This window comes from Phocoena sinus, chromosome 1 (genome assembly GCF_008692025.1).
Source record: "Phocoena sinus isolate mPhoSin1 chromosome 1, mPhoSin1.pri, whole genome shotgun sequence".
In the NCBI taxonomy this organism is placed as follows: Eukaryota; Metazoa; Chordata; class Mammalia; order Artiodactyla; family Phocoenidae; genus Phocoena; species Phocoena sinus.
This window is the reverse complement of record NC_045763.1, coordinates 56,032,581-56,058,075: the sequence shown is the minus strand read 5'-3', so window position 1 is coordinate 56,058,075 and position 25,495 is coordinate 56,032,581. Positions and strand designations below refer to the sequence as shown.

Genomic DNA, 25,495 nt, shown 5'->3' with positions numbered 1-25,495 from the left:
ACAAAACTTTGAGTAGGGTGATAGACAGAATCAGAAAATTGCAACTCTGTATCAGAATAGGTTTTAAAATACTTTATTATAGCATAAAGGTTAAAGGGGGGAAAAGCAGTAAAAAATAACTAACTACTTCAATGTGTTAAACTCACAACATAAAGAGGGATAATTTGAGACAACAAAAACATAAAAGGGGAAGAGAAAATGGACGAAACCTGTATGGGCAAGTGAAGATAAGATGCTATCAGCATGAAATCAGACTGTTTTTCCTATGAGACGATGTATACAAACCTTATGGTAACCACAAAACAAATCTAGAGCAGAGACAAGAAACATAAAAAGGATGAAACTGAGAAAAACATAGAAAACCACTAAACCAAAAGAGCAGACAGAAACACACAGACACTTCTCCAAAGACATACAGATGGTCATCAGGTGCATGAAAAGATGTTCAACATCACTAATTACTAGGGAAATGCAAATCAAAACCACAATGAGATATCACCTCACTCCTGTTAGAATGGCTATTATCAAAAAGGCAAGAAATAACAAGTGTTGGCAAGGATATGGATAACAGGGAACCCTCACACACAGTTGGTGGGAATATAAATTGGTGTAGCCACTATGACTAACACTATGGAGAGTCCTCAAAAAATTAAAAGTAGAACTACCTTTTGATCCAGCGATGCCACTTCTGGGTATTTATCCAAAGGAAACAAAAAAACTGACTTGAAAAGATATCTGTCTGTGAACCAATACATGGAAGTAACCTAAATGTTCATCGATGGATGAATGGATAAAGATAACGTGGAAAGAACACACACACACACACACACACACACACACACACGCACGCACACACACCCACACCCCACAGGAATGTTATTCAGCCACAGAAAAGGAAATCTTGCCATTCGTGACAGTGCATGGACCTTGAGGGCATTTTGTTAAGTGAAGTAAGTCAGAGAAAGACAAATACTGTAGGCCCTCACTTACCTACGAAATCTAAAAGCCAAACACACAAAAAAACAAAACAGAGCAAACCTAACTCATGGATACAGGGGATAGATTGGTGGTTGCCAGAGGTGCAGGGGTGGGGGATTGGCAAGATGGGTGATAGTGGTCAAGCTTCCAGTTACAAAATAAGTAAGACCTGGGAATGTAATGTATAGCACAGCGACTATAATTAATACTCTATTGCATATTTGAAAGTTGCTAAGAGATGAAACCTTAAAAATTCTCATCATGAGAAAAAAATTGTAACTGCAGTGATGGATGTTAACTAGACTTACTGTGGTGATTATTTCACACAATATACAAATGTCAAATCATCATGTTGTCACGTGAAACTAATACATTATATGTCAATAGAGCTCAACAAGAAAAAGAAATTCCACCCTAGATAAGGGCTGCCTGCAACAAAATTGCATGCTTACCTACTTAGCTGGAGCCTCTCCCCTCTGAGTCCTCTCTCCCCATCATCATGCCACTTCATTATAGTCCCTTTGTTGGTCTGGTGATCTTACTGTGTTTTGGACCACAGCCCCTTCGCTTCAGGTATAATGAACTTTTTTTTTCTCATTAGCTTTCTTTCTCTAATAAATGATCAGTCCATTAAGTTAGTTTAATTTTGAAAAACTACCTGTTTTATATAACCCAATTCATTTTTCAAATATAAGAGGGAGAGAAATGACCTCATTCTGAGATCTGGAAATCTCACACTCTCAATGCTCTTCCCTGATTCTTCCTGCTATGTAGTAATCCATGTTTCATGTCTTAGTATAAAGCAAAACAACGACCTGAGTTTTCCTCTCTTTCTATACCATACTTATTCTCAGAAGCCAGTTAGGAAATTTATTAGATACTTTCATTCAAAGGATTTCCTAGTTGTGCTATACTATTCACAGAAAGAACCAACTGGGATGCATGAGATCGGCAAAAAACATCACCAAGAAGCATGGGAAACTGTAAGTAAGAAAAGGAGGGACTTCCCTGGTGGCACAGTGGTTAAGAATCCACCTGCCAATGCCAGGGACACGGGTTCGAGCCCTGGTCCGGGAAGATCCCACATGCCGCGGAGTAACTAAGCCCAATCACCACAACTACTGAGCCTGCACTCTAGAGCCCACGAGCCACAGCTACTGAGCCCGCATGCCACAACTACTGAAGCCTGCGCACTTGGAGCCCGTGCTCCGCGACAGAGAAGCCACCGCAATGAGAAGCCCGCGCACTGCAGTGAAGAGTAGCCCTCGCTCGCCACAGCCCGGGAGCAGCAATGAAGACCCAACGCAAACAAAAATAAATAAATAAAATTAATTAATTAAAAAGAAAAGGAAATGAAAATCATTGTTGCCCACATGATACTAGGAGAAAGATAATTCTTCTAATACACTCTATCAAAGATATCTTTTAGTGCAAGGACTGTTGGATTAAATGGGAAGTGATGATAGTTGATTAAGATTTTTGTTGTTGTTAAGATTTTTGAAACAAAGTTCAGTGTTCTGGGAGAAATAAATTGGTATCAAAGAAACATCAAAAACCACAGAAGTGGGAAAGGTATAAAGCAAGCAAGTACTTTTCCTTCTATTTAATATTTGCAGGATATAAATATCTATTCTTTCATAGACTAACTATTGAGGGCACTGGGCTCTGCTATGGGGTTACCTAGATGAATGAAACTTGGACTGTGCCCTCCAAGTTCTCACATCCTAGGAGGGGAAGTAAGAAAAGCACAAAATAGCATTCTAAAGGAGAATGCCACCATATAAAAGAGAAATAGAGGTGAAGTGCTAAAGCTTTTTCAGAGAAGGGAAAATGGGAGTGGAGGGTTTGAGAGATATAGGAAAAGGTTTCATGGATGACATGGCACCTGAGTTAAGATTTGGAGGTGAGGCCAGATATGGACAGGAGGAGACATGGAATGACCCTTTTAGGAGAAAGTAAATGCCTGACAAAGGCAGATGGCAGGAAATCATGGGCCTGTGATGGGACACCGTGGCTGGTCCATGGAAGAGAATAGTGGCAAATGGGGTTGGAAAGGCAAGCAGGCCTCAATCGTGGAGGGGCTGGAATGCCAGGCTAATGCCTGATTAATTATAAACAGGGAATGATATGTTTGATCTTGGAATTTGTAGATTAGTAAGCAGCTTCATAAAAAAATGTGGCAACAAAGGAGACAGGCATTGGAAGGTCTCTCCAGGAGGCCACCGAACTTGTCCATGCTGTTAGATATACGCATGTGGGCAAACACACAGATTACGTGATTCAAAATTTTGGTTAAAATTTACGGGGAATTTACAGATGAGAAAGAACAGAGTGGTATACTTTGAAAATCTGAAAAGAACAATTTCAACAGGCACTTATGCTTTGAAGAGAATAAAGAAAGGAAAGACACTGAGAGAAGTTATAATACCCTAGTTTTGCATGTCTAGTATTCAGGTAGAAATCAGATCAACGAAATAGCCAAACCATAGTACGTTTGGAGAGGTAAGAATTGATAACATGTAATTTGATGATGTCCTACACTGAATCATTGACCTGTGCCGTAGGCGGGGAAGGAATTATTACCTCCACTGAAGAGATGAGAAAACAAAAGCTCAGAAAACTTATGTGACTTGGCTAAAATCACAGGCTATGTAATAGTAGGGCTATGAATCCAACCCAATTTTTCTCACTTTAGTATTCTTGTCATTATTCTAATTTGCCTTTTCTTTTTAATTTTTTAAAATAAATTTATTTATTTTATTTTTGGCTGCATTGAGTCTTCTGTGCTGCACATGGACTTTCTCTAGTTGTGGTGAGCAGGGGCTACTCTTCGTTGTGCACAGGCTTCTCATTGAGGTGGCTCCTCTTGTTGCAGAGCATGGGCTCTAGGTGCACGGGCTTCAGTAGTTGTGGCTCGCAGGCTCAGTAGTTGTGGCTCGCGGGCTCTAGAGCGCAGGCTTAGTAGTTATGGCGCACGGGCTTAGCTGCTCCGCAGCATGTGGGATCTTCCCGAACCAGGGCTTGAACGTGTGTCCCCTGCATTGGTAGGCAGATTCTTAACCACTGCACCACCAGGGAAGCCCTGCCTTATTTTTCAAAATCCAAAATTTGCACATATTGACTATGAAACCCATTCTGTAACTATGCACCTGCTATTTTATTTTTGGATTAAAAAAGAAATCCCATTTTCTTCCTTTTACTAAAGCACATCTTTTTATCTTCATGCAAATGTAGACTAACTTTTATTTCCATGTGATGGCCAAAGTTTAAAATTTACAATGTATCTTAAGCTCAATTTTTAAGCTCAGGAAGGGTGAGCTGTGACAGGGCGAGAGAGAGGCATGGACATATATACACTAAGAAACGTAAGGTAGATAGCTAGTGGGAAGCAGCCGCATGGCACAGGGATATCGGCTTGGTGCTTTGTGACCGCATGGAGGGGTGGGATAGGGAGGGTGGGAGGGAGGGAGACGCAAGAGGGAAGAGATATGGGAACATATGTATATGTATAACTGATTCACTTTGTTATAAAGCAGAAACTAACACACCATTGTAAAGCAATTATACCCCAATAAAGATGTTAAAATAAATAAATAAATAAATAAAATGCATATAAATTCTGCTATGAAAGCCAAAAAAAAATTTTTTTAAGCTCACTTCAATAACTGAATTGAAGGCTTATTTTAAAAGTGCTCATAAGAATTTGAGAAAATGGAATCTTGAATATTCCTCAGGGAGATTCCTTTGGGATATGTTAATGTTGATTGTGAATTTGATTAGGCTCATCTACTACCAGTGCTAATTAAAGATATTCCTTCACCATTAATGCTCTTCTAAAAGAAATGTCACCACTTGGCATGTAACTTCCTAAATACAAAATCAAATTGGTTTTCAGAAAATTCTGCCTCTATATAGGACTCCTCAGTGTCACCTTCACCTTTAGCCCCACTTTATCCTTCCTAAGTCTTGTCTCGAGTGGAGTTAGATAGGATGGAAAACCTGAAATGACCAACTGTACTAGTTCATCTAAAATCTGAATCAAACCCCTAATATCCCTTCTTATAGTTTCAAATCTAGCTTTTAGACTTCATACCTAAAGAAATAAGAATTAATTTGACTATCTCTTCTGCATTAAACACAGTTCATTTCTAAAATTTTATTTAAAGAATACAATTTTTCTTTTATTCCCCAGTTGTTAAAAAAATGTTTTAAAACCAACATGCTTCATTTTGTGACATTAAAAATAAAACTAACAATAAAATGTCTTTCTTTTATATAGATGTTTTCAATTTTCATGTTAATTTTTGCCTCTCAGCTACTTGCCTTTCTTCATATGAATAATTTTAAGTCTTAACTTTCAATTTAAAGACTGATCCTCCAAAAGGTATTGTACTACATTTTAAAAAAGTAAAATTTGATCATCACCTACCCAGTTTGAGTATATCAAGTTGTACAAATTATATATCTTAGATTTAAGTATGTTTAATAATCATTTTTAAAAAATCAACACACATTAAAATCCCTTGAAACATTAAACATGTCAGAATAGCAATTCAAAACTCTCTTCAGATTTTTTCATACTGTACACTATTCTTTTGTAGATTTTTTCAAACACTTAAAAGACTAATTTGAAAAGACTGATTTGGTTTCTAAACAAAGATTTTAAAGTAATGATGGTAACTTTAAATACATTTCCACAATTTGCTTTCCTTAATTCTAGTTTTTAGCAAAAATCATTTTTTAATGTACTTCCCAAGTTACTATCTAGAGCTAATATAATCTGTGGTTCCATAGTTACTGGTTAAAGTAGTTTGGGTTTTAAAAAATATTTCATATAGCTAGTGCTTGTCACAAGATTCTGATCTATCACAGACCACACAAAACTCTTTCTGGCAAGTCTCTCTGCATTATTTGCCCACTAGGTGGCAGCATCAGGCGCTGTATGAAAGCACAAAGCATTGCTGGGCCTTTCTGTTCATTTTTTTTGTTTCCTCTTCCCTCATCATACCATCTCATCATACATTTTGTGGTTGATTCCCTGGAACAGGTAGTCAGCTTCCCGGCAGGAAAGATCCCTGTAACCAAGGGCAACAGAAGAGTAAAACACGCAAGTAGACAGTGCCATCCCTAATGCAGGGCATGCCAGCTACCCATTAACAGCAAGTGTCAAATGAAAACCCAAAACCACGACTTAAAAAGATATGAAATAGCTAAAATAGTTCTCACATTATTCTTTATGTTATTAGAACTAATGTCTCTGTCAAACAGAAGTTACTTAAGAGAAATTTTATCTATTTTACCTACATTATTAATAGGGAGGAATGTCTTGTTTTTCGTAGATTATAGTTAGATGTTAGATTTAGGTGTTTAAAAAATATTTAATTGGCTCAAAGGCTTCTCCCTTAAGGTGGGCTTCTTCCAACCGTATGGCCTATTTAGATGTACCTATTTATCTCCACCTCAGAACCTGACTTTTCAAACTCCACTTGTACTTTCAAACTAACAGGATTATATATGCTGTTATCACTGTGAAGACTGTGCACAGCAAAATTTTAAACAGCTGCATCTATTTCTGATTTAACTTTTCTCAACAACAGTTCAAACATTTGAGAGACGCAGTTGTTGAGAAAATAAATAACTGCAGCTCAATGGCAATTCTCACTAATTATTATAATCAACCAGGGAAACGGGAGGAGTAGCCCATTTGAAACTGGCTCCTAACTAGAACCAGATCTGGGAACTTCCCTGGCAGTTCAGTGGTTAGGGCTCTGTGCTTCCACTGCAGGGGGCATGAGTTCCATCCCTGGTCAGGACACTAAGATCCCACAGCTGTGCAGTGCAGCTAATAAAAAAAAAATTTTTTTTAAAGAACTAGATCTGGAATCATTGATTTAACTCGCTTGTATATCATTAGATAATTTTAAGATCTCTAAAACGACGACTGGAAATGCTATCCTCTATTTAGTACAGTTAAGGCTTATGTTTTAAAATTAGAGTTCAATATTTGTTGATGTTCACAGGGTTGTGCAACCATCACCACGATCTAATTCCAGAGTATTTTTTATCACTCCAGAAGACACCCCCCAACTCCCACCTCTCCTGGCCCCCACGGTAACCAGCATCTGTTTACTTTCTCTAAGGATTTGCCTATTCTGGAGATTTCATAGAAATGGCATCATATGTGGCCTTCTGTATCTGGCTCATTTCATGCAGCGTAATGCTTTCAAGGCTCATCCATGTTGTGACAAAGATAAGTACTCCATCCCTTTATGGATGAGGAATACTCCGTTGTACGGACTTACCACACTTTGTTCATTCATTCACCAACTGACGGACATTTGGGTTGTTTCTCTTTTTGGCTGTTATAAATACGCTGTTATGAAGATTCATGTACAGTACTGGTTTACATGTAGACATATGTGTCCGTTCTCTAAGGTTCATGCCCTAGGTCATATGGTAACTCTGTGCTTAACATTTTGAGGAACCGCCAAAGTGTTTTCCAAAGCAGCTGCACCATTTCACACTCCCCTCACCCCTAGCAGTGTAGGAGGGTACTAATTTCTCTCCATCCTCCTCAACACTTGTTATGTTATGGTTCACTTTTCTTCATTCTTTCTATTCTTCAGACTGGATAATCTCGATTGACCTATCTTCCAAATCTGTTGGTTATTTCTTCTGCCTATTCAAATCTGCTACTCTGCCCTAGTGAATTTTTCATTTCAATTATTACACTTTTCAAATCCAGAATTTCTATTTGGTCCTTTTTTATAAGTCCTGTTGCCATATTGATATTTTCTATTTGGTGAGACACTGTTCTCACACTTTCTTTTAGTTCTTTAGATGTGGTTTTCTTCCATTCTTTGAACATATTTACAATAGGTGATTTAAACCTTTGTCTAGTAAGTCCAATGTTTGGGCTTCCTTAGAAACAGTTTCTACTGGTTGCTTTTCCCACTGTTTATGAGCCATACTTTATTTCTTTGCATGTCTCATGATTTTTTGTTGAAAAATGATATAATGTGGCAACTCTGGAAATCCGTTTGTACTCCCCCTTCAAAATTTGTTATTGCTGGTTGTTTAGTGACTTTTCTGAAGTAATTATGTAAAGGGTGTATCCTTTGTTGTGAGTGGTAACTGAAGACTACTCCATTAGCTCAGTGGTCACCTAATGATTCACTTAACACCTGGAACCAATAAGTCTCCGAGACTTTGCCATGTGTGTGTTGGGCCAAGCCTTCAACACCACTCAGCCAGGCAGCTGACAACTCTGCCTTAGCCTTCACTTCTGCAAGTGACAGCTTCGGGCCTTTTTGGGTTCTTCCCAAGCACGTGCACAGTCATACATGTGTGCATGGCCTGGTAAGATTCCCAGGACATGTCAGAGATTTTCAAAGGCCCTGGGGATATCTAATACCCCAACGTTTCCTTTAACGCTTTTGGGTTAGCCTATTTTTTTTTTGCCCCAAATATCATCTAGCACCTCAGGCAGCCATAAAGTTAAAAAATTTCCTCTAAATGTTTTCAACAAACTCCCCTGAGGGCAAGCTCTGAGTCAGGTCAAATGAAAATAGCCTTGCAAGTGGGGTCCTTCCTGGGAACCAGCAGAGCGGTCAAATAATAGTTCTCTGGGAAAGAGGCTTTGTGGAGCTCCAACCCTTTCTTGCCCACTCTGGTGGATACCAGCTTCCTGGTTTTTTACTATGATTATGGGCTGTTGGAAAGAGACAGGAAAACAGGAATTGGATTGGCTAAAAGACCATAAAGCTAGCTGTGTTTACCAATATTCAGACATTTTTCTTGACTAAATACTCCCCTGGTTGCTTCATGCCTTTAGCTAATATCCAGAGTTCCGTAAAAGTTTATTCTGATCATTCCTGCCTGCATTATTGATGCCTTTATGGAGGAGACACTGTTTGAAGGTTCTTATTATGCCATTTTGGTTGATGTTATCTATGGCTTGGATTTTCCATGCAGGCCTCTGATACATTGCAAATTAAATTTAGAGTGTGAGGCAAGAGTCAGGGTTTATGTTTTCCAATACGGATAATCAGTTGTTCCAACAATGTCTGTATTTTTTACCTATTGGACTGTTTTAAAATTTGTGTCCAAAATCAATTTACCATTTAAGTATGGGTCTATTTTATTCTACTGATCCATTTGTCTATCATTATGCCAACACCACACTGTCTTGATTACTATGACTTTATAATAAATCTTGAAGTCATGCAGAAGTCCTTCAGTTTTGTTCTTCTGTGTAGATTGTTTTGGGTAGAGCAATTCCGCTGCATTTCAATATAAATTTTAAAAATCAGCTTTTCAATCTCTATTTTAGAAAAAGGCTGCTGAGAAATTGGTTGAGATTGCACTGAATCTATAGATCAATTTGAGGAGAAGAGCTGACATCATACCAATACTAAGTCTTCCAATTCATGAGCATGGTATAGCACTCCATTCATAGGCATCTTCTTTAATTTCTCTCAGCATTGTTTTATAGTTATCATTGTAGAGTTTTTACACATCTTCTCTTAATTTATTACTATGTATTTCACGTTTGGTGCTACTATAAATGGAAATTTTTTTTCAACTTTATTTTCCAACTGTTGCTGCTAGTACGTAGAAATACAATTCATTTTTGTATATTGCCCTTCTATCTTGTGACCTTGCAAAGTTTACTTATTTAGTGGTTGCTTTTTAGATTCTTAAGGATTTTTCATGTAAACAGGCATGTCATATGCAAAGAGAGACACTTTTACTTTTACTTTCCTATTTCATACCTTTTTTTAAACCTTGTTTCATTGACTAAAACCTCCAAGTATATGTTGTTGAAAAGAAGTGGTAGAAGTGTACATTCTTGCCTGTTCTGACAATCTCTTTGTTTTAATTGGAGGATGTAGTCAATTTTCACTTAACTATCATTATCATTCAATCAAGGTTTACTACTTATCTATTTGCTTTCTATTCATCCTAATTAGTGTTTTTCCTTTCCTGACATTTGTTTTTTGGTTTAATCAAATGTTCTTAGAATTCCATTGTAATTAAACTGTTGACATTTTAGCTATAATTTCTGAATTCTTTAATGGTTGCTCTATGGATTACAATATACATTCCATAACTTATCACAGTCTACTCAAGAGTTAATATTTTTCTACTTCAGGTAAAATGTAATTACCCCACAAACAATTTCATTCACCTCATACTGTCCTTTGTACTACTGTTGTCAAATGTGTTATATCTACACACATTACAAGCCGCACCATGCAATGTTACAATTTTGTTTTTAATTAACTTTAATAAATCAATTAAGAAGAGAGAAAATATATAGTCTTTTTAATTTACCCACATAGTTACCAGTTGTTTAATCACAATTATACTCAGTGAGGGGCAACCTAGTGGGTGGAGGACAAGGATGCTGCTAAACATCCTACAAGGTAGAGTACAGCCCCACTGAAACCAGGGATTATCCAGCCCAGAATGTCAACAGTGCCAAAGTTGAGAAACTGGCTTGAGATAAGAGGTATTATTTTTATCTGATGGCTTTCAAGATAATTTCTCTATAACTTTGGTTTTCAGCATATTAACTGGTGTGCCAACATAATATTTTGTTTTTTACTTATCCTGCTTTGCAGGGGAGTTCTCTGACTCTTGTTAAATCTGTAAGGTTTTTAAAGCAAACATGGGGAATGTTTTATCACTATTTTTTCAAATATTTTATGCCCAATTATCTTTCTCCTCTCTTTCTGGGACTCAATTACACTTATTTTAGACTGCTTTATATTGTCCCGTAGGTCCCTGAGGATCTGTTTATTGGTTTTCAACCTCTTTCTCTCTGTTCTTCAGACTGAATTATTTCTTTTGACTTGTCTCTACATTAATTGAACCTTTTTTCCTGCTTTCTCCAAACTTCTACTAAGCCCATCCAGTGTATCTTGTTTGGTGGATACTGTACTTTTTAGTTCTAGAGCTTTTTTTTTAAGTTTGTATTTCTTCCTGAAATTTCCCATCTGTTCATTTTTACTTTATTTCCTCTAAGTCCTGTTTATAATAGTTGTTTATAATAGTTGTTTTAAGTCTTTGTCTACTAATACCAACATCGGGTTCATCTTGGGGTCAGTTTCTATTAATTGCTTATCCCCTTAATTGTGGGTCACATTTTCTTGTTTTTTCAACTTTCTAATTATTTTTGTTTACTGAACATTGTGGATGATATATTCATAGATGCTACGGATTGTATAACCTTCCTCTGAAGGTTGTTGATCTTTGCTGAGAAGGAGTCAACTTTTACGAACTCAAACTCCAAACTACCTCCTCTGTGCTGGAAAAGAACTGAATCTCTTCATGGTTCTTTAGCCTTCCATCTGTTGTTTGCCACCAGGTCCCCTGGAGTCCCCTCACACAAAGTTCAAAAGTCAGTCAAGTGTATTTGGGCTAAGTTTACACAGAGATTTTTCTGAGATTTCCCCCTTATTTTCCAGCCTTGCTAACAGTCCTGAGCTCTGTCCTCTGACTCCAACAGCTGGTAAGACTGCATCTTTCTGCATAGGCTGGCAGTGGGGTGGGATTGTGTTAGGCAAAAAGCCACAGAAACATAAATCTCATCCAATGCAGTTTCCCTCTTTTAAGGACTGGCTCCCCTTCAGTTTCTGCCTGCTTTTGGTCATTCTTCAGGGTCTTCAAATGTTTTTGTTTCATATTTGATACAATTTTAATAACCGTTATCTGCAGGAGGGATAATCTGATACAAGTAGCTTCACCAATACTAGAATGCCAATTAGGATTTTTTTTATTGCCCTACGCGGGCCTCTCACTGCTGTGGCCTCTCCCGTTGCGGAGCACAGGCTCCGGACGCACGGGCTCAGCGGCCATGGCTCGTGGACCCAGCCGCTCCGCAGCATGTGGGATCCCCTCAGACCGGGGCACGAACCCATGTCCCCTGCATCGGCAGGCGGACTCTCAACCACTGCGCCACCAGGGAATCCCGCCAATTAGGATTTTTAAATGTGATAGTTTTATTAGAAATAAAGAGTATTATATCATCTATATTTTGACATAGCCATCTCTCCTAATCCTCATGCACAGTTGCTAGTACAAAGCAAACAACCAAACAGTTTCTATAAGACACTACTTTCATGCCTGAAGAAATTTCTCCATGGTATAATGAAAAGAATGTGGATTTTTGAATCAGAGAAATCCTTTACTAACTGCATAAAATTGAAAGTTTATTTACCCCTTATGCTTTTCCACTTGTATTATGGAAGTGGTCATTTAGATATCACAAGATTGCTAAAAAGATCAAATGTTTATATTTTAAAGCATATAGTACATGTTGAAAACAAACCTTGGTTTCTTTTCCTTGGACCTTTTCCTGCACCCTAACAGTGGAAACAGAAGGAATTCCTAAAGTATGACCAACTTTTACTAGTTATTCAATTGGTAACATTTAATTAAGTTTAGGTTATAAGGATGAAAGAACATAAGGAGAGAAAACAACATGAACAAGCATGAGGAAACAGCAGGGAATGTCCAAGGAGACACTGAATCAAGGGAGGATGCACACCTGCACAATTTCTCTGGTTAAGCAAGTGAAGAGGCAGGAGGAAGGCTGGCAATGCAAAGGCATCTTTATCACAGAATTTCTCCATGAGTAAATGGGAAAGGTCTTTCTATGGATATAAGTATATAATAAAACACAGTAATCTAACAAGCAAAACGGCTAGTGAGAAAAGCAACACAAATTTCAAAAATGAAAAAGTATAAAAATAACTTTTAAAGCTTAAATCATACATTTAAGTATTTTTTAAAATTTATTGTGCTTCCTCTTGTTTATGAAAGTAAATTTTGTTCCTTGTAAAAAAAAAAACCCAAAAAATTAGAATTGCACATGACTATATTTTATAAATTTTTGAGATTAAAAATAGATTATGAAAATTTACTATGTGTTTACACATTGTTTGACATGATTTTTAATATCTGCATTATATTTCCTGATAAAAATATGACATAATTTGTTTATTCAGTCTTATAGATTGTTGGAAATTTAGGTTGTTTCTAATTTTCACAACTATAAATTATTCATAAATGATTTTACACATCTCTGATAACTTCTTTGCCTTTTGTCACCTGTAAATATAATCAGCATATAATTAATGTTCTCATCTAAGTCATTACTTAAAATGTTAACAAATAAGGGAACAATGATGGAGTTTTATGAAACACAGAAGAGAATGCCTTCCAAATTGCATCAATTCATGATTACTGTTCCTTAAATATAGGTATGTTGCTATCTAATTGCATCATCTCCCAATTCATATTTCTCCATCTTTTCCACAGGTATGTAAGAGACTTCATTATATCCAGCTTTACCATTTCTACAGAATCCATTTGACCTGGGTTTCTAGTATCCCATCATAAAAGCATAATCAGGCATCAATTGTTCTAAGTGAATTTGCATAGGTTTTCTTTTCTAAGTTTATTAGAGACAGGTGAAGCCAACACAGCTGCTCTAAGAAGAGCAAAGTGGAGGTATTGCTCCCCCAGACAGGAAAGAGCTGAGAAGGTGACTGCTCTGAGAAATAACAAAGAATCAGAATTGTTAATTATAAGACTCTCATGATTACATAATCATATACTACTAACATGATATACACTCTTAGCTTAAGCCACTAAGAATAAGCTGAAGGAGAAAAGGCCAAAGCGAAATGGACCTATTTAAGTAATGACAAAGTGTGTCTTTTGAATGTAATACTTTTTTTTTTTTTTTTTTGCAGTACGCGGGCCTCTCACTGTTGTGGCCTCTCCTGTTGCGGAGCACAGGCTCTGGACGCGCAGGCTCAGCGGCCATGGCTCACGGGCCCAGCCGCTCCGCGGCATGTGGGATCCTCCCGGACCGGGGCACGAACCCGTGTCCCCTGCATCGCCAGGCGGACTCTCAACCACTGCACCACCAGGGAAGCCCTGAATGTAATACTTTTAATGTTATTGATTGACTGATTGTTTTAAGAGTTAGCATAATAGTGCTAGTTATGATCATGTCTCTACATACACAAGCGGTGGGGAAGAACAGAGGCATTTCCTTGGGCTTCTTAGTCAAGTCTACACTGGTGTAAACCAGATGTCAGCAGAATTTTTCTGTAAAGAGCCAGAGAGTAAATATCTGATCCTGTGGGCCACACAGTACCTGTTGTAACTACTCAACTCTGCCGTTGTAGCACAACGCACCATAGACAACATGCAAATAAATGGATGTGGCTGTATCCCAGTAAAACTTTATTTACAAAACAGGTTGTGGGCTGGATTTGCTCTGTCATTTGCTCACCACTGGTGTAAACAATGCAATGTAAACATCTAGGCAAAATCATACTTAGCAATCTTCTGAACATGTCCTAAAATTCCAAATGGCAAGCAAGAAATATTGTATAGATCAGTGCAATTTTAATTCCTTATGATATTACAAGAATCACATTTTCATATCCAGTGAACTCAGTGTATAGTTGAAGCAATTTTTCTATATATCATCCAAACCTGAGATTCATGTACCTGTGCATAATCACCAAAAGGTTGAGAGTAAGCAATGCACTTCTCCAACGTGTGTTGCGACTCATTTCCCTGAGAGATTGCATCCAGAATGTTGCTTGCAATTCCAGTCTTCTGTAGAGTGATTTTACTTGCAGGGGCTTAAGGCAAAATCAATACATATATTTCAGTTGGCTGGTTTTATTATAAATTACAGAGTACAAAACCCGTTAATTCAGCATATTCTCAAAGAGAACACAAATTTTAGTTTGCCAGTAAATACCTACATTTATTATTCCTGAGGGAAAAATATATAGTATGTGATATTGTCTCACTTGTTTAAAACAATGAAAATGGAAGCCTGCCCTATGGGTAAATGATCTTGATGGAAACATTTAAAAAGTATATGTCTAATCTCTGAAATAAGGCATACGAAAGGTAAATTAACCGTTCTTATTTATGCAATAGTTGTAACCATCAGTTTTTAGATCAGATAAAAATACAGTAGGCATACCAGAAGCACATTAAACTTTTTTCTGGCTTTAAAAATGTTTTTAATGTTTAATTACAAATTAATTAATTAATTACAAATTAATGTTTTGGTTCAAGAGAATACTTCATAAAATACAAAGGATGTATACTAAAAACAAAATTTATCTTTTACCTCTTTTCATTCAGTTCTATTCTTTTTCCCAGACGTAACAGTTTAGAATTAATTTTCTCAGATTTACTTTATGCATTTACACATTCAAATACACGCATATGAGAATACATAGCTTTAAATAAACATAAATGGAATCATTCTATGCACACATTTGCTTCTTCCACTTAACCATATGCTTTAGAGATCATTTCATATTAGTACACATAGCACTCCCCTCAATTATATATTCCATTTTATGACAAACTATTTAACCATTCCCCTATTGATGACCATTAAGGCACTTTCCAATGTTTCACTATTGAAAACCAATGTTTTAGTGAATATCTTAGTGCCTAGAGCACACCACATTTGTGATTTTCTCTTAAAACTATATTTGAATTAATAGTTTTAATTTACTAATTGAAGGCTTGAGGAGGGCCTCTAAAAGAGTAAATGAGAATTCCACTTCTGCCAATTATTAGTAACTAACATATTGGGGGGGGATTTGGCAAATACTCCGGCTATATTAGATTCCATAGAGGTTTAAACTTCATATTTTAGAAATATGATTCTATATATATTGTAAAGAATTATAGTATTGTCAAATAATTCCTTAATCCAATTATTTTCAATCATGATTCCATAAAATTCAATAAATTGATTATATGCTTAATAACATATTATAAAAGATGTTTTCCTTAAATAAAATAGAATGCATTTTAAAAGCTTTAATTTAGTTATTCTTTCAATCTATGGACTAGGGTCATAACACGGGGTTTAACTGGTTAATACGCATTATTTGCTTCCATTAAGTTAAAAATTAAAGTAAAACTCATTATGAAAAGTATTCAATAAAACTCCAAAATACTGGGCTTCCCTGGTGGCGCAGTGGTTAAGAATCCGCCTGCCAATGCAGGGGACACAGGTTCAAGCCCTGGTCCGGAAAGATCCCACATGCTGCAGAGCAACTAAGCCCATGCGCCACAACTACTGACTCTAGAGCACACGAGCCACAGCTATTGAGCTAGCGAGCTACCTACAACTATGGAAGCCCACGCGCCTGGAGCCCGTGCTCCGCAACAAGAGAAGCCACCGCAATGAGAAGCCCACGCACCACAGCGAAGAGTAGCCCCCGCTTGCCGCACCTAGAGAAAGCCCCCCGCGCAGCAACGGAAGACCCGATGCAGCCAAAAATAAATAAAATAAATTAATTAAAAAACAATAATAATAATTTTTTTTTTTTAATAATAATTTTAAAAACTCCAAAATACTAATACTGAGCTCTTACTTACATGATAAGCACACACTGGGCAACACACTTGCTAAGTTCAGGTATGGATTTTTACTGAGCCGAATTTCTTTCGGTGGTTCTCCCAAGAGTGAAGTCTGATTCTTAGAGGCAGCCTATTTATCAAAAACAAGAGAGTGGGTGCTTAATAAGAGGTACAAGAAAATAAAAATGCAGGAAGAGTAGAGAAATACTTGTTCTTCAATAAATCTGGTCTAGTATGATAAAAATTTGTGAAACCTGATGTTTGAAGCTATAAATTTGTGAAATATTTCTGGATACTGATTAAATGGTCACATTTCACCTACTATTTTTCCAATTAGTTTTAAAAAGCTTTTCTAGGACCACAGAACTTTAGAACTGAAAGAGAACTAAAGGCCATCTTGTACAACCTTCTCATTTGAACCAGGAGAGAATTCATGTTCACGAGAAGAAACAAATCCCATACCTTATCTTCAGAAATACTATCATCAACGTTTACTTATTAAGATATTTACTTAATATTTGGCCACAGCCATATGACAAAGGCAAAGTTTATTTATCTCTGGTATTAAAAATAATACCAAATAAAATAAATGGATTTAATAAAATCCAATTCAACATTTAGATGATAACCCTAGAAATTCATATTTATTGAAAATATATGATATCAGTATATATATATATACTTAAACTTATTTATTTTTTGCTGCATTGGGTCTTCGTTGCTGCACGCAGGCTTTCTCTAGTTGTGGCATGTGGGATCTTCCCGGACCAGGGCTCGAACCCATGTCTCCTGCACTGGCAGGCGGATTCCTTAAGAATCTACCAGGGAAGTCCTGATATCAGTATATTTTTATATAACTAGGTGTAAGGGTTCTAGTATTTCTTTAACAGAAAAATTAGACGAAATCATGGGCTGATTCTTCAGTATATTTCATATTATTCTGCCAGAATTTTTACTTTTCACTCTAGGATGGTAAAGATTTTAAAATAAGACACAATTCAGGTTGGTTAATGCTAGTAGCTATGTTTTCTTTTAAATTAATTTTTATTTTGTTCCCTGAAAAGAATGAAGAAAGCATAATCTCAAGAGCTTCTTTCTATATTTGAGAGCCAAAGCTCCTTACATTTGTTCCTTATCTGGCCAATATTATTGTATTTAGACAGAGGAAGCTGTTTCGTACATCTTCATAAGCCACCCCAAAAGTCCACATTTGCTTGTGATATGTAAATCACAGATGAAGATGTATTCATTCATTCATATGTGTATACTGAATACTTACTATGCTCTAGCCATTGTGGTAAGCATTGGTAATCTAAAATGGGTAAGACAGGGGTACTATCCTTAAGAAATTCAGTCTAGTAGATAAGATAGTTCAAGAGAAGTCTAAGATGGAACCATAAGATTACAAATGGGAGCTGAAACCGTAAGATATATGCCAAAGGAAAGCATATAGCATGAGAAGCGACAGAATCCTAGAGAAAATCCAGTTATTGAGTAAAGGAAAGGTAGCCAGCAAAGAAGTTTCTGATTTTGTTTCTAAAGTACTCAAACTGCTAAAGTAATCAGATTATATCCATAGCAGGGATTCTCAGCTCTAGCTATGCATGAGAATCACTTTAAAAACTCAAAAATTAAATAAATAAATAAATACAGAGTCTCTCAACAAAGAAAAGTCATGGACCAAATGGCTTCACTGGAGAATTCTACCAAGTTCTACAAGGAATTAACATCAACCCTTCTCAAACCCTTCCACAAAATTGAAGACAGAACGCCTCCTAACTCATTCTATGAGACCAGTATTACACTGGTACCAAAGCCAGAAAGACACTACAAGAAAACTACAAAACAATATCCCTTATAAATATTGATGCAAAAATCATCAACAAAATACTAGCAAACCAAATTTGGCACATTATTAAAAGGATTATACACCATAACCAAGTGGGATTTCTTCCTAGAATGCAAGAATGATTCAACATACAAAAATCATTCAATGTAATATACCCCACTAACAGACTGAAGGAAGAAATGCATGATCTTCTCAATTAATGCAAAAAAAGCATTTGACAAAATTCAACACACTTTCATGATTAAAATTAAACACTTTCAACAAACAACTAATAGAAGGAAACTACCCTAACATAACAAAAAGCCAACATTATACTCCATGGTGATCTTGTTCTAAGATCAAGAAAAAGCAAATATACCTGCTTTCACAACGTCTGTTCGATATAGTATTGGAAGTTCTAGCCAGAGCAATTAGGCAGGAAAAAGAAAAATAAAAAGCTTTCAAACTGAAAAGGAGGAAGTAAAATTAGTTCTCTTTGCAGGTGACATGAAAATCCTAAAGATTACAAACACACACACGCACAAAATGTTAGAACTAATAAAAGAATTTAGCAAAGTCGCAGGACATAAAATCAACATGCAAAAATCAGTTGTGTTTCTATACACTAATAATGAACAATCCAAAAGGAAAATTTTTTAAAATTTCCACTTACAATAGCATCAAAAAGATTAAAGTAATTAGGAATTAACTGAACCAAGGAGGAGAAATACTTGTACACTTAAACCTACAAAACATTGCTGAAAGAAACTAAAGACATAAATAAATGAAAAGACATCCCATGTTCATGTATTGGAAGATTTAATATTGTTAAATGTCAATACTAACCAAAGATCTACAAATTCAATATAATCTCTATCAAAATTCTAACTTTTTTGGGCAGAAATAGAAAACTCCATCCTAAAATTGATATGAAATATCAAGGAACCCCAAACAGTCAAAACAATATTGAAAAAGATGAACAATAATGGAAGGCTCATACTTTCTAATTTTCAAGCTTACTACACAGCTACAGTAGTCTCAACAGTATGGTACTGGCATAAAGACCAACAGAATAGGATAGAGAGCCCAGAAACAAATTACTGCATATATAGTTAAATAATTTTCAATAAGTGTCAAAACTGTACAATGGGGATAGGCAGTCTTTTCAACAAAAAATGATGGGAATTCTGGATATCCACGTAAAAGAATGAAGTGGATCCTTACCTAATACCACATACAAAAATGAACTCAAAATGGATCAAAGTCTTAGTTGTAAGAGCTAAAACTATAAAAGTCTTAAAAGAAAAGCTTAGTGAAAAGATTCGTAACACTGGATTTGTTGATCATTTCTTGGAGATGACATCAAAAACAGAAGCTAAAAAAAAAAAGAAGATCATATGTAGGGCCACAAAACAAGTCTTAACAAATTTAACAGTACTGAAATCATATCAAGGATTGTTCTGACTATAATGGTATGAAACCAGGAATCGATACTAAGAGGAAAATTGGAAAATTCACAGATATGTAGAAATTAAATAACACACTCTTGAATAACAAAGAAGTCAAAGAAGAAATCAAAAGAGACATCAGAAAGTATCTTGAGACAAATGAAAATGGAAACACAACATACCAAAACTTATGGGCTGCAGAAAAAGCAGCTTAAAAGGGAAGTTTATAGCAATAAATGTCTACATGAAGAAAAAAGAAAGATCTCAAAGAAACAATCTAACTTTACACCTCAAGTTACTAGCAAAAGAAGAACAAACCAAGCCCAAAATTAGCAGAAGAAAAGAAATAATAAAGATTAGAGCAGGGCTTCCCTGGTGGCACAGTGGTTGAGAGTCCGCCTGCCAATGCAGGGGACACAGGTTCGTGCCCCAGTCCGGGAAGATCCCACATACCATGGAGCGGCCAGGCCCGTGAGCCATGGCCACTGAGCCTGCGCGTCCGGAGCCTGTGCTCCGTAACGGGAGAGGCCACAACAGTGAGAGGCTCGCGTACTACAAAAAAAAAAAAAAAATCCTTAACAGAATACTAGCAGCCCTAAATGAAATACTGGCAACCTGAACTTGACAACACATTAAAAGGATTGTACTCTGTGATCAAGTGGGATTTATCCCTGGGATGCAAGGGTGGTTCAACACAGGCCAATCAATAAATGTGATACACCACATTAACAGAATAAAGGATAAAACCATATGACTGTCTCAATAGATGCGAAAAACACCTTGGACAAAATTCAACATCATTCCATGATCAAAACTCTCAACAAACTGGGTATAGAGGAAATCTATATACCTCAATATAATAAAAGCCATATATAAAGGACATGCCCACAGCTAACATCATAGCTTTTCCTCTAAGATCAGGAAAAGGACAAGGATGCCCACTCTCACCACTTTTATTCAACATAGTATTGGAAGTCCTAGCCAGAGCAATTTGGCAAGAAAAAAGAAATAAAAGGCATCTAAATCAAAAAGGAAGAAATTGAATGATCTCTGTTTGCATCTGTTGCATTTCTATATACTAACAATGAACTATTAAAAAAGAAATTAAGAAAACAATCCTAGTTATAATACTATCAAAAAGACTAAAATACTTAGGAATAAATTTAGCCATTAGGAATAAATTTAGCCAAGGAGGTGACAGAACTGTATACTGAAAATTATATGACATTGATAAAAGAAATCAAAAATTACACAAATAACTGGAAAGATATCCTGGGTTCATGGATTAGAAGAATTAATATTGTTAAAATGTCCACATTGCCCAAAGCGATCTACAGATTCAATGCAATCGCTATCAAGATTTCAATGGCACTTTTCACAGAAATAGAAAGAACAATCCTAAAATTTATGTGGAACCACAAAAGATCCTGAATAGCTAAAGCAACCTTGAGAAAAAGTTCAAAGCGGAGGCATCACACTTCCTGGTTCCAAACTATATTACAAAGCCATAGTCATCAAAACAGTATGGTACTTGCATAAAAACAGACACACTGACCTATGAAAAGAATAGAGCCCCAAAATAAAGCCATATATATGTGGTCAACTAGTATTTGAAAAGGGTGCCAAGAATACACAATGGGTAAAGGACACTCTCTTTAATAAATGGGTGTTGGGAAAACTGTATGTCCATATGGAAAAAAATGAGACTGGATCCTGATCTTACACCACACACAAATATTTATTCAAACTGGATTAAAGACTTAAATATAAGACCTGAAACCATAAAACTAGAATATAGGGGAAAAGCTACTTGACATTGGTCTTAGCAATCATTTTTTGGATATGACACCAAGAGCATAGACAACAAAAGCAAAAATAAGCAAGTGCTAAAAAGCTAAACTAATCTAAAGAGCTCCTCTACAGCAAAGGAAACAATCAACAAAATTAAAAGGCATCTTATGGAATGGGAGAACATATCTGCAAACCATATATCTGAGAAGGGGTTAATATCCAAAATATATTCAGGAACTCATATGACTCAATAGCAAAGAAAACAAATAACCCAATTAAAAAATAGCAAAGAATCTGAATAGACATTTTTGCAAAGAAGATATACAGGTGACCAATAGGCATATGAAGAGGTTCTTAACATCACTAATCATTGGGGAAATACAAATCCAAAACCACAATGAGAAACGATGTTGGTGAGGATGTGGCGAAATTGGAACCCCCGTGCTTTGCTGGTGGAAATGAAAAATGGTACAGCTGCTGTGGAAAATAGAATGGCAGTTCCTCAGAAAATAAGATATAGATGTACCATATGATTCCGTTATTCCACTTCTGGGTAAGTACCCCAAAGAACTGATAACAGGGACTCTAACAGATATTTGTATATAGCAGCATTTTTCACGAGAGCCCAAAGATGGAAACAACCCAAATGTTCATCAATGGACAAACGGAAAAAGAAAATGTAGTCTAGGTACTTCCCTGGTGGTGCAGTGGTTAAGAATCCATCTACCAATGCAGGGGACACGGGTTTGAGCCCTGGTCCGGGAAGATCCCACATGCCACAGAGCAACTAAGCCAGTGTGCCACAACTACTGAGCCTGCGCTCTAGAGCCTGTGAGCCACAACTACTGAGCCCGTGTGCCACAACTACTGAAGCCCGTGCATCTAGAGCCCATGCTCCGCAACAAGAGAAGCCACTGCAACGAGAAGCCCGCACACCGCAAGGAAGAGTAGCCACCACTCACCGCAACTAGAGAAAGCCTGTGGGCAGCAACAAAGACCCAACACAGCCAAAAATAAATAAATAAAAGAATTTTTTTAATGTAGTCTATAAATACAATAGAATATTATTCAGCCTTTAAAAAAGGAAATTCCAATACATGCTATAACATGGATGACCCTTGAAGACACTATGGTGATGGAAATAAGTCAGACACAAAGGACAAAAATTGTATCATTCCACTTACTTTGGGTACCTAGAATAGTCAAATTCTAAGACAGAAAGTAAACAGTGTCTACTGGAGGCTGGGGAGCAGGGAAAATGGAGAGTTGTTGAATGGGTACAGAGCTGCAATACGGGATGATGAAAAAGTTCTGGAGATGGAGAGTAGTGATAGTTGCAAAACAATGTGAATGTACTTAATGCCACTGAGTTGTACACTTAAAATTCAGATCTCACCCCTATCTCTCTGAATCAGATTCTCAGGGCTGAGGAAGTTAGAGTCCAACCCTCTCCATCTTTTTTTTTTTTTTTTTTTTTTAACTCCAGTGGTGATTCTGACAAAAGGACAGAATCAAGAATCACTTGTCCAGAAACTATCAAACTCTTAGAGGAAAACATAGGAAGAACACTCTATGACATAAATCACAGCAAGATCCTTTCTGACCCACCTCCTAGAGTAATGGAAATAAAAACAAAAATAAACAAATGGGACCTAATGAAACTTCAAAGCTTTTGCACAGCAAAGGAAACCATAATCAAGACCAAAAGACAACCCTCAGAATGGGAGAAAACATTTGCAAATGAAGCAACTGACAAAGGATTAATCTCCAAAATTTACAAGCAGCTCATGCAGCTCAATAACAAAAAAACAAACAACCCCATCCAAAAATGGGCAGACCTAAACAGACATTTCTCCAAAGAAGATATACAGAATGCCAACAAACACATGAAAGAATGCTCAACATCATTAATCATTAGAGAAATGCAAATCAAAACTACAATGAGATATCATCTCACACCAGTCAGAATGGCCATCATCAAAAAATCTAGAAACAATAAATGCTGGAGAGGGTGTGGAGAAAAGGGGACACTCTTGCACTGCTGGTGGGAATGTGAATTGGTTCAGCACTATGGAGAACAGTATGGAGGTTCCTTAAAAAACTACAAATAGAATTACCATATGACCCAGCAATCCCACTACTGGGCATATACCCTGAGAAAACCAAAATTCAAAAAGAGTCATGTACCAAAATGTTCACTGCAGCTCTATTTACAATAGCCCAGAGATGGAAACAACCTAAGCGCCCATCATCGGATGAATGGATAAAGAAGATGTGGCACATATACACAATGGAATATTACTCAGCCTTAAAAAGAAATGAAATTGAGCTATTTGTAATGAGATGGATAGACCTAGAGTCTGTCATACAGAGTGAAGTAAGTCAGAAAGAAAAAGACAAATACCGTATGCTAACACATATATATGGAATTTAAGGGAAAAAAATGTCATGAAGAACCTAGGGGTAAGACAGGAATAAAGACGCAGACCTACTGGAGAACGGACTTGAGGATATGGGGAGGGGGAGGGGTGAGTTTTGACAGGGCGAGAGAGAGTCATGGACATATACACACTAACAAACGTAGTAAGGTAGATAGCTGAGGGGAGGCAGCCGCAAGGCACAGGGATATTAGCTCGGGGCTTTGGGACAGCCTGGAGGGGTGGGATGGGGAGAGTGGGAGGGAGGGAGACGCAAGAGGGAAGACATATGGGAACATATGTATATGTATAGCTGATTCACTTTGTTATAAAGCAGAAACTAACACACCACTGTAAAGCAATTATACCCCAATAAAGATGGTTAAAAAAAAAAAAAGAAAAAAAAATAATAAATAAATAAATAAAAAAGAATCACTTGTCAACATAATATTAAAGATGCAGGTCTAAAAATCTACAGCCGAGTTTAACCAACTGTTTAACAAAGTCCAAAATCTTGCTACATACTTGGAAAACACACTTTGAGGTTACCTGGTCCAAGCCCCTATTGTCAGGAAAGAAGAATCACTTCTACAACAATCTGTACAGATGTTCACCTGGGGTCAGCATAATCATTTTCAGTGATATGACATTCACATCTTTGTGAAAGTGTCAAACTTTTTCTTTCTTTGAAAACTTCAACTGTTCTTTGTTATATTAAGCCTAAATCTGCTTTATTGTGTCATACTTATCGGACTAATTCTGCCCACTAGAGAAACATAAAATACCATGTGACTAGACTAGTCTGTAAATTTGTTTCTTTTTAACGTCAAATTAAATGTCAGCTGGTCAACCCTTGCCAAGTTCCATGTATCTATTTCCTTCAATTCTTCTTCACGGGACTTGTTTTCCAGGCCCTTCCCCACTTCACCTGTCTTCTTCCAAATACACTCTCATTTGCCCATTATGTGAATCACCTCAAGTCCAGTTTTTCTAAAGACCGTAGTGCTTTCAATGAATTAAAAAGTCTGTGCAAAAAGATAGACTATTCATATATGAGTTTTATTTAACTTCCCTCAATAACTTAAGCAATTAACCCTGCAGATAAATTTTTAAAATTCATTCTATGAAAAAAAAAAAATTCATTCTATGAAGAACCACCTTAGCTTCCTCAATGTATAATTATAGGCATTCTATCCATACCTCCTGCCATGACTAGGTGACACCAAAACCTCTTACAAAGTCAATATTATTATTTTGATATTTGAATATAGCCAACTACAAGAATTGTTTCCTCACATGCCACTTCTAATCCAAAGGGTATTCTAGGGTACAAGTAAAAAAAATTAAATGTACTTTATTCTACCTACCAATTATAACATTTACAAATATCAGTGGTTTATAAACCAATAAAATTTGGGGTAAAAACCAAGAATTAAAACCAAGATTAGATTCTTTTGAACAGACCAGAGATTAATAACTGGCTTTGAAATTTTTCAGATAAAATAGAATTTATTCTACCTTTAAATATTAAAATAATACTTAATTAGCTACAGAATATACATTTTAGAAAAAATTAGTACATTTTAAAGAACAGCATGATTATTTAC

The 25,495-nt window shown here is 36.5% G+C and overlaps 1 protein-coding gene across 7 annotated transcripts in view; it reads right to left on the bottom strand.

Moving 5' to 3' along the window:
• RAVER2 (ribonucleoprotein, PTB binding 2) overlaps positions 1 to 25,495 on the bottom strand; it is a 103,798-nt gene that overhangs the window by 16,433 nt on the left and 61,870 nt on the right. For 5 of the 7 annotated variants that reach the window (XM_032636639.1, XM_032636656.1, XM_032636646.1 and 2 more), the window contains 2 exons: positions 16,423 to 16,534; positions 14,512 to 14,648 (listed from right to left, as the gene is read on the bottom strand). In XM_032636639.1, coding sequence (XP_032492530.1) covers positions 14,512 to 14,648; positions 16,423 to 16,534 — 249 coding nt within the window. Of the gene's footprint in view, positions 1 to 5,553; positions 6,054 to 12,981; positions 13,096 to 14,511; positions 14,649 to 16,422; positions 16,535 to 25,495 lie in introns of those variants that run through there. The other 2 variants (XM_032636685.1, XM_032636675.1) reach the window with 2 other exon arrangements.